Below are 14237 nucleotides of genomic sequence, written 5' to 3'. Positions count from 1 at the left end.
ATCCCAAACATTTGATGGGAAGTGAGCTAGAACTTTACCATCAGATAAATTTGGGTTGAGTCCTGGCTCTTCTATTTATTAGTGGTCAAATGGAGAAACGATGTAGTGCCCGTCAAATCTCTGTAAAATGGGATCAACAACTCACGGGAGTCGGAAGCAGAGTGCTAGAATGGTGGTCACGTGTCCAGCAGACTGTGTGCTCGGGCCTCAGGGCACTTCCTCGCTTCTCGCTGCATGTCCCATTTAACGCGACAACCTTGGTCTGCTCTCAAACTTGGATCCACTCACTTGCCTTCTGAAGGGAGGTACAGTCTGTGCAGATGAACTGTAGTGAGAAGCCACACACAGGGAAGACCCCACCTGGGGGCCCCTCCTCATGTGTCTCTCCTTCCTTCCCCTGTCTTCCGTCTCCCGCTACTCCGGCAGCTATGTATTTCTCGACACTGCCTTCCCGGTTTCAGAAATCTTAGCGGAGCCCATCATTGCTTCAACATGAAGGACCATTACTCCTCTCTGGTTTGGCTTTGGTAAGAACTTAATTTACCCTCTTATTTATTTATTTATTTTTAATTTGCAGTGATAAGAAATGGATCCACTGGGCTGGAGAGATGGCTTAGCAGTTAAGGCACTTGCCTGTGAAGCCTAAGGACCCACGTTCGATTCTCCAGGTTCCATGTAAACCAGATGCACATGGTGGCGCATGCATCTGGAGTTCATTTGCAGTGACTAGAGGCCCTGGCATGCCCATTCTCTCTCTCTCTCTCTGTCTCTCTCTGTCACAAATAAAAATAAATAATTAAAAAAAATAATTGGACCCACAGTTGTATGCATGCTTGGCAGACACTCCAGCACTGAGTCACAGCCCTGGCTTATTGGAAAAGTCTAACACTGAGTCATGCCACCAGCTCCTCCCTGAAGGATGCTAAGTAAGTTCTCTACCACTGGGCCACACCGCCAGTCCCTCACTGGGGGATTCTAAGCAGGCACACCACTACAAAGCCATACAGAGAGCCAGCCATTCACTGTGGATTCTATGCAAGTGCTCTACCACTAAGTCAAGCCCTCAGCTCTTCACTAAAGGATTCCAAGCAGGTGCTCTAAGGCTGAGACATGACCCCAGGTCTTCATTGGGGGATTCCAGGCGGGTACAGCAGGTACTCTGTACATTCCCAGCCCTTAAGTGTGCCATATACACTTGGCTGTGTGATGTAGCCCTTTCAGGGATGAAAAAATGGTACACTTTGATTTGTTTGTTTTTGAGACAGGGTTGCATTATATAGCCTTGTCTGGGCTGGAGGAACTCACAGTGTAGACCAGGCTGGTCTTGAATTTGTGGTGATCCTCCTGCCTTAGCCTCCTAAGTGCTGGGATTACAGATGTGCACCACCACACCCAGCCTGAAAACAGCACACTTTTGAAGAACTGATTGACGGTTTTTGAAAAAGTTAATCACGAATATCACCAACATCTCAGTTATTCAATTCTTAGGTATTTACCCATGAGAAACCAAAACGTATCTCCAAAAAAAAAAGAAGAAGAAGAACTTAAGAAAGGCTTCGAGGTGAATTCTTATAACAGTCTGAAATTGGAAACGACTCAAGTATCCCTCTGCAGGAGAATGAAAACCACAAGTCCTGTATTCTCACAATGAAACTCTTCCTTCTCTGCAGAGCAAAGAACAAGCCATCGCTTGACACAACAACACAGAAGACGCTCAGAAATACGACTTTCAGTAAAAAGGAGCCAACTATAGCACAGTAGATAAATAGACAAGTTCTGATTCCATTTATGTGGGATTCTGGACCCCTGCCACTCATCTATGGTTTAAAAAGAAAATGTGCCAGACAATGGTAGCCGGAATGGAAGGGTCAGGGGCAGTAGATACTGGTTGATAGGAAAGAAGGAGCACACTGAATACATCACCTTCGGAAGGTAATCGCAGGGGCTTATATAGTAGCACATGAGGCTGACAATCCATACAATTTTATTGTATTAAATTATCCCTTCATAAAAGCACATACAGGTTAGCAAAGTGAATGGCTGTAATGGATTTAGACGCATAGAATATATGCTTAAAGTTTTTTTTTTCTTTTTTTTGAGTCCATAATTTTACCAGAAAGGGAGGGCAAAACCCTCTCTGGTCAACTGTGGAGGTTGCCATGGCACCAACTCATTATTCTAAAAATGTTTAAGTAAAAAGGAGGAATAAAGCATTTATCCTGCTTTTCTTCTTTGAAGGGCATTTCAGCGTATCCAAATAGTTGAAGAGGGAGAGTGCTTCTAACAGAAGAATTACAGCCTATAAAGTGCAGAATGAATGCAGGCTTTTATTTTTTTTTTTTAAGAAAATCAGCATTTTGTAGGCATTAATGAAATAATGGATGTGGTCGATGGTCATCAGTGGCTGCTAACACCATTAATTTGGTGAAAGGGTGATGGAGAATTTTATAATGGATCAATCAGGCTGACAACACCTGAACTCAGCATTGAATCTTAAAAACACTAAAGCTAGACAACCAGCAATTATGTGGGGAGCTCACAGCGCCACCTAGAGTATAGCAAGGGAGGGAGGGAGGGAAGAAGGGAGAAGAGAAGAAGGAAAGAGGAGGGAATTAGGAGGAAGGAGCGAAGGGAGAAGAGAGGAAGAAAAGGAGGGAGGCAGAGAGGAAGGGAGAGGAGAGGGAGGATGGAAGGAAGGGGAAAGGAGGGAAGTGAGGAGAAAGGAAAAGAGAAAGGAAGGAGGGAGAGATGGAGGGATTGAGTAAGGGAATCACTTGACCCAACCTATATCTAGCGCTGGGCTATGGTTTGGTGGGATAGAACACTCTTGGTTAATCCCCTGCACAGCAAAAAGACAAACAAAAACCTTTCTGCACCCTATTCAAGCTTAGAGAAAATGAAGATCACAGGAATAAGTTAGATCTATCAACGGAAATCGATTTGCCACATCCGCACTGTGAAAAATTTTGTAGGACAAATGGCTTAGTTTCTTCAAAAGATGAATGGTGTGAAAATATTAAAGCCAGGGGGAGATGTTTCAGATTCAAAGATTCTTGAGAGACACATCAACCAAATGTGATGTGTGGGTGGGCCCTGTCTGAAGTCTTATACTTGAACAAACCAACTGTAAAAAAAATATGCTTTTTGAGAAAATATGACAGAATTTTGAGAAATATTTTTAAGAAAACATGAATATTAAATTTTGTTAAGTGTCAGATTATGTCAAGCCTATTTTTTTTTTAATTCTTCATATGTGAGCAACAGTCACTACAATATTTTTAGTTGATATCTAGGGATTTGCTTTTAAAAAGCCAAGAAGGTACTGAAAAAAAAAAAAACCCGCACATATAGCAGAATGTTGACATTTGTTGAACTTGAATAATCTGTGCATTTGGATTTGTTATACTATTCTATTTTTGTATATGTTTCAAATTTTCTTAGAGAAAATGTTGAATTAAATGAAAAGGAGGGGCTGGAGAAATGGTTTAGTTGTTAAGGCACTTACCTGCAAAGACAAAGGACCATGATTCAATTCCCCAGTACCCACGTAAGTCAGATGTACAAGGTGGCATATGCATCTGGAATTCATTTACAGCAGCTGGAGGCCCTGGAACACCTATTCTCTCCTTACCCCTCTCTCTTTCTCTCAAATAAATCAAATATTTTCTTAAAAAAGAAAAGGAGTTGACATACAATGTATCAACTGATTTTTTTGTTTGTTTGTTTTTGATTTTTGTCTCACTCTAACCTAGGCTGACCTGGAATTCACTCTGTAGTCTCAGGGTGGCCTTGAACTCATAGCAATCCTCCTACTTCTGCCTCCCAAGTGCTGAGATTAAAGGTGTGAGCCACCATGCCTGGCTCAACTGAGTTCTTTATATCTCAGTTTATCTTGAGGTTGAGGAGGAGGAAACCCGAGAGGAGATAAGTCCAAATCTACTTATCTATTCAAGGGAGATAGAATTTCCAGCTTGTATAAGACCAACTTTATAGGATTGTAGCCATTTTATTCTACAACTGACATCCATCCCTGTCTGTCTTTTGGAAAGACTCTTGAAGAAGGACTTTGTGTGTGTGCGTGTGTATGTGTGTACATGCATGTGCGTATATTTGTGTGTATGTGAGATGGACGAGATCAGGTGTGTTAAGTTTGGTATGGTTGTAGGCCATCTGTTACTTAAGAGACTGATAAGGGGGCTGGAGAGATGGCTTAGCGGTTAAGCGCTTGCCTGTGAAGCCTAAGGACCCTGGTTCGAGGCTCGGTTCCCCAGGTCCCATGTTAGCCAGATGCACAAGGGGGCGCACGCGTCTGGAGTTCGTTTGCAGAGGCTGGAAGCCCTGGCTGGCCCATTCTCTCTCTCTCCTTCTGTCTTTCTCTCTGTGTCTGTCGCTCTCAAATAAATTAATTAATTAATTAAAAAAACAGAGACTGATAAGTAAGTAAGTGCATGATGAGTTGCTGGCTCCCAGCACTGGGAGGTTGAAGCAGGAGGATCATGAGCTCAAGACTTGCCTGGGCTACATGGTGAGTTCGACGCTACTCTGGGCAGCTCAGTGAGATGTTGCCTCAAAATAAAAAACAGAAAATGAGCTGAGGGTTAAGCTTAGTGAGGATCTAGGTTCAATCCTAGTAACATAACCAAACAAACTAGGGACCCTTTTCATTCGCTGCGACACTGGATCATAACCTCCCCACCAGTGGTAACTACAGGGATATGGATATATTCAAGACCACACTGGGACTTGGGAGATGGTTCACTGGATAAAGTACCTGCTAAACAAACATGAGGACTGAGTTTGCATTCCCAGCACCCACATGGAGATGGGTGTCTTAAAGACACTGAGCACTTAAAGGAAACCCACTGAAATCAGATGTAGGGAGTAGACTTCAATTGGGGGCAGGAGACTTGTACCGGGCATGTGAGCGAGACTGAAAGCGAGAATGCCGCAAAAGCAGGCAGAGGCGACGCGATGCAGGAGCTGGGAAGATGGCTCAGTGCGTCACTGCTTTATGCACAAGCATGGGACCCTGAGTTTGATCCCCACTACCCATGTCATATGCCGGGCATGGCCATGCGTACTGGTACTAAGTAAGAGACAGGAGGGTCCCTGGGGCAGACTGGCTAACCAATGTAGTCAACTAGGGAGCTCCAGATTTAGTGAGATACCCTGTTGCAAAAAAAAAAAAAAAAAAAAAAAAAAAAAAAGGCTGGAGAGATGGCGTAGCTTTTGAGTGCTTAAGGACCCCGGTTCGAGGCTCAATTCCCCAGGACCCACGTTAGCTAGCCAGATGCACAAAGGGGCGCACACGTCTGGAGTTCGTTTGCAGTGGCTGGAGGCCCTGGCGCGCCCATTCTCTCTTTTGCTCTCTATCTGCCTCTTTCTCTCTCAAATAAATAAATAAACATCTTTGAAAAAAATTAAGGAGGGCCATGACTGAAGAAGACACTTGATGTCAACCAGCAGCCTCTGCATACATGCACGCATGTGTGCGTGCACACACAAACATACACAACACACACACAAATTGCAAGGAACTTTAAGCATCACCATTGCATCTTGACTTGTTTCCAACAAGCCAGCTTCCCAGGGCTCAAGGATTCTGGATATTCTGGATAGAGGGACCTGAAGAGGCCCCAGACTGGCTTCTCTTTGAGCATTCTCAGTGTGCAGCCGGGGGTGCACCAAGTAAGAGAAGGAAGTCCACTGTTGAGTAACAATTTGAGTCGAGGAAAACATTATGCAAGGATATTGCCAAAGCACGGTCAGTTAGAGCACTCGGCATCATCAGAATAGGTACAGAGACTTGGCCAGCGGGACTTGACTCTGAACAAAAGGTTCCCATTAACTTTGAATATAGCACTGGCAATGGAAACTTATATCTAAGGCACAGGCTGCGGTCAGTGGGTGGAAAATTACTGAGGTAGCTCCAGGCTTAAGGGAGATTCGATTCCTATAGGGGATTTACTAAATTTAGGCGAGGGTGATTGGACATCACCTGGGGAGGGGAGGCGGGAGGAGGATGAGAGCCTGGTTAAGTGTGGAGAGTGACCAGAAACTGAGGTGTGCTGTTCTTGCTCAAGTTACTTAGCAGGTTCGTGCTAAAACTAGACCTGACAAAGAAGCGCACAGACGGTTTGGAGAATGTTCTGGATTGTGACTAAAATGTGGTCAAGCGGAAAGTCTGTCACCAAGTACTAAAGAAGGGCCCCGGCATTCCACTGGAGATTTTTATATCTTAATTGTAAAATGGAAATATTGAACCATGCATGGAGGTACACATTGTAATTCTAGCACTTGTTTGGCAGAGGCAGGAGGATCATGAGTTCAAGACCAGCTTGGGCTACGTAGCAAGTTCCAGGACAACTGGGGTTACATATAATACTGTCTAAAAAAAAAAATACAATAAATAAAATGGACTGGGGACATGGCTGAGTGAGTAACAGCACCTGTTACACAAGCAATGAGGACCTGTCCTCAGCTCCCACATAAAAAGCACTGCCTGTACCCCACTGCTGGGGGGCAGGGTAGAGTCAGGAGAATTGTGAGGGTTCACTGGTCAGCTAGCATAACCAAGAACTGAGCCAAGAGCTCAATGAGAGACCCTTTCTCATGGAAATAAGGCAGAGGAGTTCAAGATGGAAACACTTGATGTTTTCCTCTGGCCTCTGCACGTGCGTGTATGAGGCATATACATCTGGATACAGGTAAACATTAAACACACACAAATACCATCAACATAGAAAATACCTAAAAAATCAAATATTAGAAATTTTGGGATGCATCAGTCATTTTCAAGTATTTTAAATTATTGTTTATTTATGGGAGGGGGAGAGAATGGGCATGTCAGGGCCTCTAGACACTGCAAATGAACTTCAGATACAAATCCACCATGGTCATCTGGCCTTACGTGGTGACTGGCGAATTGAACCTAGGCCCTTAGACTTGGCAGGTAAGTGTCTCAACTTAAAACAGTATTTTATTTTTATTTATTTATTTATTTATTTATTTATTTATTTGACAGAGAAAGAAGGGGAGAGAGAGAGAGAGAGAGAGAGAGAGAGAGAGAGAGAGAGAGAATGAGAGGCTCGCCAGGGCCTCCAGCCACTGCAAATGAATTCCAGGCACGTGTGCCCCCTTGTGCATCTGGCTAACGTGGGTCCTGGGGACTCAAACCTGGGTACTTTGGTTTTGCAGGTAAATGCATTAACCATCCCTTCAGCCTGTGGTGTTTTTTTTTTTTTTTTTTTTTTCTTGATGACCCAATAAGTTTAATAGTTTATAGGAGTGTGGGTGGGGGTTATTGATAGGGCCACGGGCAACTTATCAGTGGTTACTGAGGAACATGTCTCTCTCTCCCAAGCATCCATTCACTGACTATACGGACTCAAATACAGGCTGGAGCTCACAAACCCCCTACAACTCAATCTTGTGTTGGTCAAGGGATGACTCTGACAACTTATGATTCTACCACACACTTCCACAACACCTAGGAAGTAAATATTAATTCAAGATATGAGTGAGTTAACAAAAACAACAGCAACAACAAAACAATGAGAAAATTCAATCCGGTGAAATCCAGAGCATCAGCAAAGTGTGAGATGCACTGGTCAAGCCTTAGGGAAGGAGAGTCCAAGTTTCCTCCATCTAAGGGGGGGTGGGGGAAACAAACCTCCTCATATATCCTCCCAGGTGAGTCAAATGGATCTGTCACTCAGCAGCTTTAAGAAGCTTTAAGCGCACTGCAAAAATGAACCAGCCGTTCTGTCCATCCTCATGAATAAACCAAGGGGAAGAGATGCCAGGGCACCAACCTTAATTCCAAGCTCAATATTTTCTCCTCCATACACATCCATCCCAGGGTCCAGGAGACCGATTTCCCCGAAGAACTTTCTGTTGACCACGAATGAGCAGCCAATCATGGCTGGTGTCCTGCGGGAGAGAAGGAAGCCAAGTTCATTGGTGTGCAGACACCATTGTCATGTGGTGTCAGCCTTCCCTGAAGTCCTCAAGCCACCTCCCCTCCACATACACCACTCCTTCATGAGACTGCCTGTTAGCTGCAGAAGGACTGGGGGCCTTGAGGATCTAGGGATAGCCGAGCTCCCTGATAAAATGGGTACAAGTTTCATGCATAGCATGGTGTCTACACCAGGGGAAGTGGCACTCGTTGCACTCTGGGGACAAACAAGTGACAACAGGGTCCTCAGGCAGTCTCACTGAAGTTAAGTTCTGCTGCAGGAAGCAGAAGAGAGATCCAACAGCTGGAAGTGTGAAGAACAGAGGACAAGTGATGGTTCATCATCATTCTCAACCTGACAGGATTTAGAATCCCCTAGGAGACACACCTCTGGGTTGTAAGTATGGGGCTGTCAGAGAAAGGTTTAACTGAGGAGGGAAGACCCACCCTGAATGTTGGCAGTGCCATCCCATGGACTGGGCTCTCAGACTGAATAAAAAGGAAAAAGCTGAGTACCAGCATTCAACCCCCCGTCCCTCCATCCCAATCTCTGTTTGCTGACTGTGGATACATGCCCTGTCTTCCTCACTGTGATGGACTGTATTCCTTAAGACTGTGAGTCAAAACAAATCCTTTCTCTTTAAGCTAATATTTTCTCAAAGCAACAAGAAAAGTAACTAATACAGCAAATAAAAAAAAAAAGTAAAAAAAAAAAAAGATCCAGTCTCTCTCTGTTTAGCAGAAACTGGATTAAGGAGCCGATGTTTAGAGAAAGGAGGAGACTCAAAGAGGAAGCCACTGGGGTCCATGCGTCCATGAGTATCACCAATAAATGGTAGCCAGATGGCCTCAGCCTACACAGGGGAGGGCTGAGCAGAAGAAAGGAAAGGGACATCCAAAGGGGCAGCCCCAAGTCTGGAAACAAAGCTTCTGATTTGTGTTTGTATATGTGGATCTCTTTGATTGCGTCTTCTGCTTTAGGCTAAAGGCGCAAATTCACACGATGAGAATCACAGTGAAAAAGCACAAGACTGGGGCTGGGAAGCTTCTCGGGCTGGCATGGGAGATCATGGCACGTCAAGGCACTCTGCAGCCCGGGCAGGCCCTCGGAACATGGAGACCAGGAGTGGGGGGCTGAGCCTTACGCAGTGGAGACGGGAACACACAGGCTGTTGCTGTTGGTATCTTGTGAAAAGGTCCTGGTTGAAATCTGTCGGGAAGAGCCTGGCAAGAGGAATTGTCGGAAGAGCCTGGAAGGAGCCCCGAGATGGAGCCCCCAGAAAGATACAGTCTCCCTTTGAAACAGATGTAAAGGACCACAGGCTGGCAAATGTTAGGCTTGGGGACCCCCCGTCATGCTGGGAGTAGAACGACGTGGAGACTGACCAATTAAGACACAGTCTCAAGCGAGGCATGGGGGGAGCACACTTTTATTTCCAGCATTTAGGAGGTGGAGGAAGATGGATTATGAGTTCAAGGTCAGCCTAGTTTAGACAGTGAGTTCAAAGTCAGCCTGGGTCACCCAGTCAATTCAAGATCAAGGTGGACTATTTAATGAGTAGAAGATCAGCTACACAGTGAGTTCACAGCCAGTCTGAACTACATGATTAGGTTGTGACAAGCAGTGTTGCTGACGAGGCCAAGGGGTGACTTCTTGGAACCTCAGACCACCTACCTAGATTTGCAATGACTACTCATTCTCTCCCTGGGAGAAGCAGTTCCTCAGTAGGACATCCCTTCCTGCCTGATCTGGAACCTTCTGTGCTTGGTAGCAGGTTAGCCAGCCCTATCCTTTCAGTCAAAAAACCCAGCCCATAGTGCTGCCCTGTTTCCACCTGAGGCGACCTTGCCACCTTGTCCAGCCATGCGAGCTGCTGCCAATGGCACTTTGGGGCTGATGAGATTCTAGAACGCACACTTACAGACTCATGCTTCATCCTCAGCCGTGATTACTACCGTGAGTGCAAACATTTCAATTCAAAATCATCCGAAAGTGATAATCACATTAAGGGACCTGCCAAAGTCTTAATAGCTCCATTACGGAGGAGAAGAACGGGAATTAAAAATAATCACGTTCATTGTTGCTGTTACACGGAATATACGCAACACACACAACAGTTCCATTTGAGAGATGAGCAAAGCAAGAGTCAGCAAGGAGCAGGAGGTAGCCCCAGGGATTCCTGTTAAGATGTACAGCCTTGTCAGTTGTAATGCCTCTGTATGTGTGTGTGTGTGTGTGTGTGTGTGTGTGTGTGTGTATAAGTGTGTACAGGTGCACATGTGTGTATGTGCATGTGGGGGCCAGAGAAACAACCACTAGTGTTGTTTATTAGGCACCATTCACCTGTTTTGGAGACAGGGTTTATCACTGGCCTAGAGTTCATCAGTTAGGCTACACTGGCTGGTCAATGAGCTCCAGGAATCCTCCTGTCTCCCACCTCCTCAGAGCTGGGGTTATAAGCACAGGCTACCACACATAGTTTTTTTTTAATATAATTTATTTATTTATTTATTTAATACACAGAAAGAGGCAGAGAGAGAAAGAGAGAGAGAGGGAGGGAGGGAGAGAATGGGCATGCCAGGGCCTTCAGCCACTATAAACGAACTCCAGATACATGTGCCTGCCCCTTGTGCATCTGGCTTACATAGGTCCTGAAGAACTGAACCGGGGTCCTTTGGCTTTGCAGGTAAATGCCTTAATCACTAAGCCATCTCTCCAGCCCAGTTTTTTTTTTTTTTTTTTTCTTAACACGAGTCCTGGGGATCAAACTCAGGTCTTCTTACTCTCAAGACATTGATACTTCACCTTGTCATAGGTGACAGAGGCCTGTCTTGGTCTGCTCCCTCCCCTCCTCCATACCTGCCATAATCTGCACCTGAAATACGGGATCATGGGTTTGAACACTGTCTCCGCAGTGCCTGGCACTGCTTTGGGAAGCTGTGAACCTTGCTGGTGGAAGAAGATCACCAGGGCTGTGTGCCTTTAAAGGTCACACCTCAGACCCCAGTTGCTGCTACTGTCTGCTCCCTCATCCACTAGGATGTGAGAAGCACCCAGGATGCACTCCCGTCACGAGATGGGCCATGTCATCGTGATGGACTGAACCCTTCAAAACCTTGAGCCAGAATGGAGAGATGGCTTTAGTGCTTAAGGCGCTTGCCTATGAAGCCAAAGGTCCCCGCTTCGGTTCCCCAGTACCCACCTAAACCAGATGCACAAGGTGGCGCATGCATCTGGAGTCCTGTTTGCAGTAGCTAGAAGCCCTAGCACACCTATTCTCTCTTTATCTGTCTCTTTCTCTCACAAATAAATAAATAAGTACACTACACACACACACACACACACACACACACACACACACAACCTTGAGCCAAAGTAAATCTTTCCTGCCATAGCTGTTGTTTCCTTTGGGTATTTTGGTTACAGAAACTCACAAGCAATGAGCACAATACTGTTCAGTGGCTTCCTATTCTCATCTAAGTTAAGTACCAGGTCTGCCCCAGCACTGGCCCCCTTCTCAATCCTATTCTAGCCAGAACTCTATGCACACCATGACTTGGCTCTCCTTGACCATTTAAAAAAATTATTTATTTGCAAGCAGAGAGAGCTAGAGAGAAGAGATACAGACAGACAGAATGGGCGCACCCTGGCCTCCAGCCACTGCAAATGAACTCCAGGTACATGAGCTGCTTTGTGCCTCTGGCTTTATGTGGGTACTGAGGAATCTAACCAGGCCGTTAGGCTTTGCAGGCAAGTACCTTAACTACTGAGCCATCTCACCAGCCCCTGACCATCTTGTGTTCCTGGAACATATCCCAATGTATGCCTTCCTAACCACGGATTCAATAGCCTATAACTGAAAACACTGAGAAAAGACATTGCATCTTCATTGAACATGCCCAGATTGTCCTTATTGTCATTTCCCTAGGCACCTCAGTACAACTGTTTGCACGCTGCAAACAAGAGCTCTTCAAGTCCCCTAGACATGTCCTGGAGTACACGGCAGGATGTGTGCATTCTGTGCACACACCGCACCACTTTACACGAGACTTGGAAACAGTTAGATCATGGTGGTTGTGGGAGGTCCTGTGATTGATTCCTCATGGACACTGAGGGACTGCTTGGTCAACCTCTTTGGCAGTAATTGCCTTGGTTAACATGTACAGTCATTTCAATATAATTTGTATAATATCGTGTTATCATGAATTTTTGTGTGTGCTCCTGTGTGGGTGGCAGTAAGTGTGTGTGCACATGCATGTGGAGGCCAGAGGACAACCACGGCTGTCATCCTTAGAAACAGCAGCTAGCTGTTTTGAGACAGTCACTCGGAGGCTCAGCGTTCATCAGCTAGAGTACACTGGCTGGCCCCAGGGAGCTGCCGTCTTCGCCTCCCCAATGCTGGGATTGCAAGTGTGCACCATGATACGAGCTTTTTTTCTTTTTGTTGTTTGTTTGTTTTTTTCCATGGGTACTGGGAATCAAACTCAGGTCTTCATGCTTACCAAGAGAGCTACCTCCCCAGCCCCACCAATAATTCTTTCGTTGTTGTTGTTTTGTTTTGTTTTGGTTTTTCAAGGTAGTCTCTCACTCTAGTACAGGCTGACCTGGAATTCACTCTGTAGTCGCAGGGTGGCCTTGAACTCCTGGCAATCCTCTGACCTCTGCCTCCCAAGTGCTGGGGTTAAAGGCATGCGCCACCACGCTTGGCCCCACTAAGAATTCTTTTACACCATTTGCTAAGAAATAGAGCCATGTCCCTGATGTGGATGTGCCCACGCTGTGTGTGAAGGTGACCAGAAGCCAGCAAGGGAGAGAGCGGAGGACTAACTGTGGAGTAAGTTGCTCAGGCCAACTATGTCTTTCCCGGGATTCTCGACACATCTGGTGTTATTTTAGGGTGATTCATAATTACTTGTAATCCTTAAAGCATCTCTACTTGGCAGATCTTATTCAGTCATTCATTTAGCAGCTAAGAAAATGGAGGCTCAGCTACCATAAGTTAGCTTTCCATCACTATGGGAAAATGCCCAAGAAAATTCACTTATAAAGAAAGAGGTTTATTTCAGCTCATGGTTTGAAAGATTCCAGGCCATGACCAAATGACTCCATTGCTTTAAAATATTTGTATTTATTTATTTGAAAGAGTAAGAATGGGCACACTGGGGCCTCTTGCTTCTGCAGATGAATTCCAGACATGTGCCACTTTGTGCATCTGGCATTATGTGGGTGCTGGGGAATTGAACCAAGGGCTGACAGACTCTGTAAGCAAACACCTTTAACCACTGAGCCATATCCCCAGCCCAACTCCATTGCTGTGACATGAAGCTGTCAGTTCCCAAAGCATTTCCCCAGCCGAATGATGCTGCTTACACGTGTTCTATGAAGCAAAGACCACCTTGAAACTCTCTAGCGGGGCGTTTCCTATAAGGAAGTTTCTCAGCACAACACATTAAGCTCTCTGCTAATCACATTCGATTTAGGCCTTGACATGTAGAGGGGATGCTGGGTAGAAATGGCAGGGTGTAGCGGCATAGAAAATATGCTCGCCTCCTGGCCCGGAAGTAGAAAATAAAGCAGGGACAAGAGTCTCCTATCTCCCTTCAAGGACACTCCCCAGTGACCTAAATCACTTCCATGAGGTTTCATTTCTTAGAGCTTCCACTCTCTCCCTAGACTGCTTTCCTGGTGAACAAACCATGTATATATATTTACTTGTGACAGGGTCTCATTCTTGCTCATACTAACATGGAATTCAAGTTGCAGCCCAGGCTAGCCTCAAACTCACAGCTCATCCTCCTACCTCAGCCTCCCCAGTGCTGGATTAAAGGCATGCGCCACCACATCTGGCTGGGAACAAGTTTTCATGCCTAAGCCTTTGGGGGAGCAGTTCAGGCATGACCAAGAACAGATCTGTGCATGTGAGTCAGAGGCTGGGGTATCAGACTCCATACGCCTCCAAGGCACCTTATTGCTTCTCTCAAGCAAATCAGCTATAACTGGCAGCAGCTAAAAGTTCTCGCACTGGGTAGAATAAGAAGTCCCACTTTGAAGGCTTCTGGGAACTTGCAGCTGTTAAGTGCTAAAAATATAACTTGGGGGAAGGAGTTGGCTGGCTTGGGTAGAATTCTCGGCTGGCACAGTGGAGTAATTTAATACTCAGAGTTCCATTTGTCTCCACTACACGTATAAATACCAAAAGGGCAAGCACCTCTGCCTTTAAAAAAGAAAAAAAAAAACCAAATGCTATATCCAGCACACAAATATCTCATAAGCCAA

General features: G+C 45.5%; 1 protein-coding gene across 1 annotated transcript in view; it reads right to left on the bottom strand.

The window, feature by feature from the left end:
- Positions 1 to 14237, bottom strand: part of Galnt17 (polypeptide N-acetylgalactosaminyltransferase 17) — a 519549-nt gene that overhangs the window by 78910 nt on the left and 426402 nt on the right. Inside the window, exon 6 of the mRNA XM_004662611.3 lies at positions 7815 to 7932. Coding sequence (XP_004662668.1) covers positions 7815 to 7932 — 118 coding nt within the window. The remainder of the gene's footprint in view (positions 1 to 7814; positions 7933 to 14237) is intronic.

Source organism: Jaculus jaculus, chromosome 2 (genome assembly GCF_020740685.1).
Source record: "Jaculus jaculus isolate mJacJac1 chromosome 2, mJacJac1.mat.Y.cur, whole genome shotgun sequence".
In the NCBI taxonomy this organism is placed as follows: domain Eukaryota; kingdom Metazoa; phylum Chordata; class Mammalia; order Rodentia; family Dipodidae; genus Jaculus; species Jaculus jaculus.
This window is presented reverse-complemented; position numbering and strand designations above follow the sequence as displayed.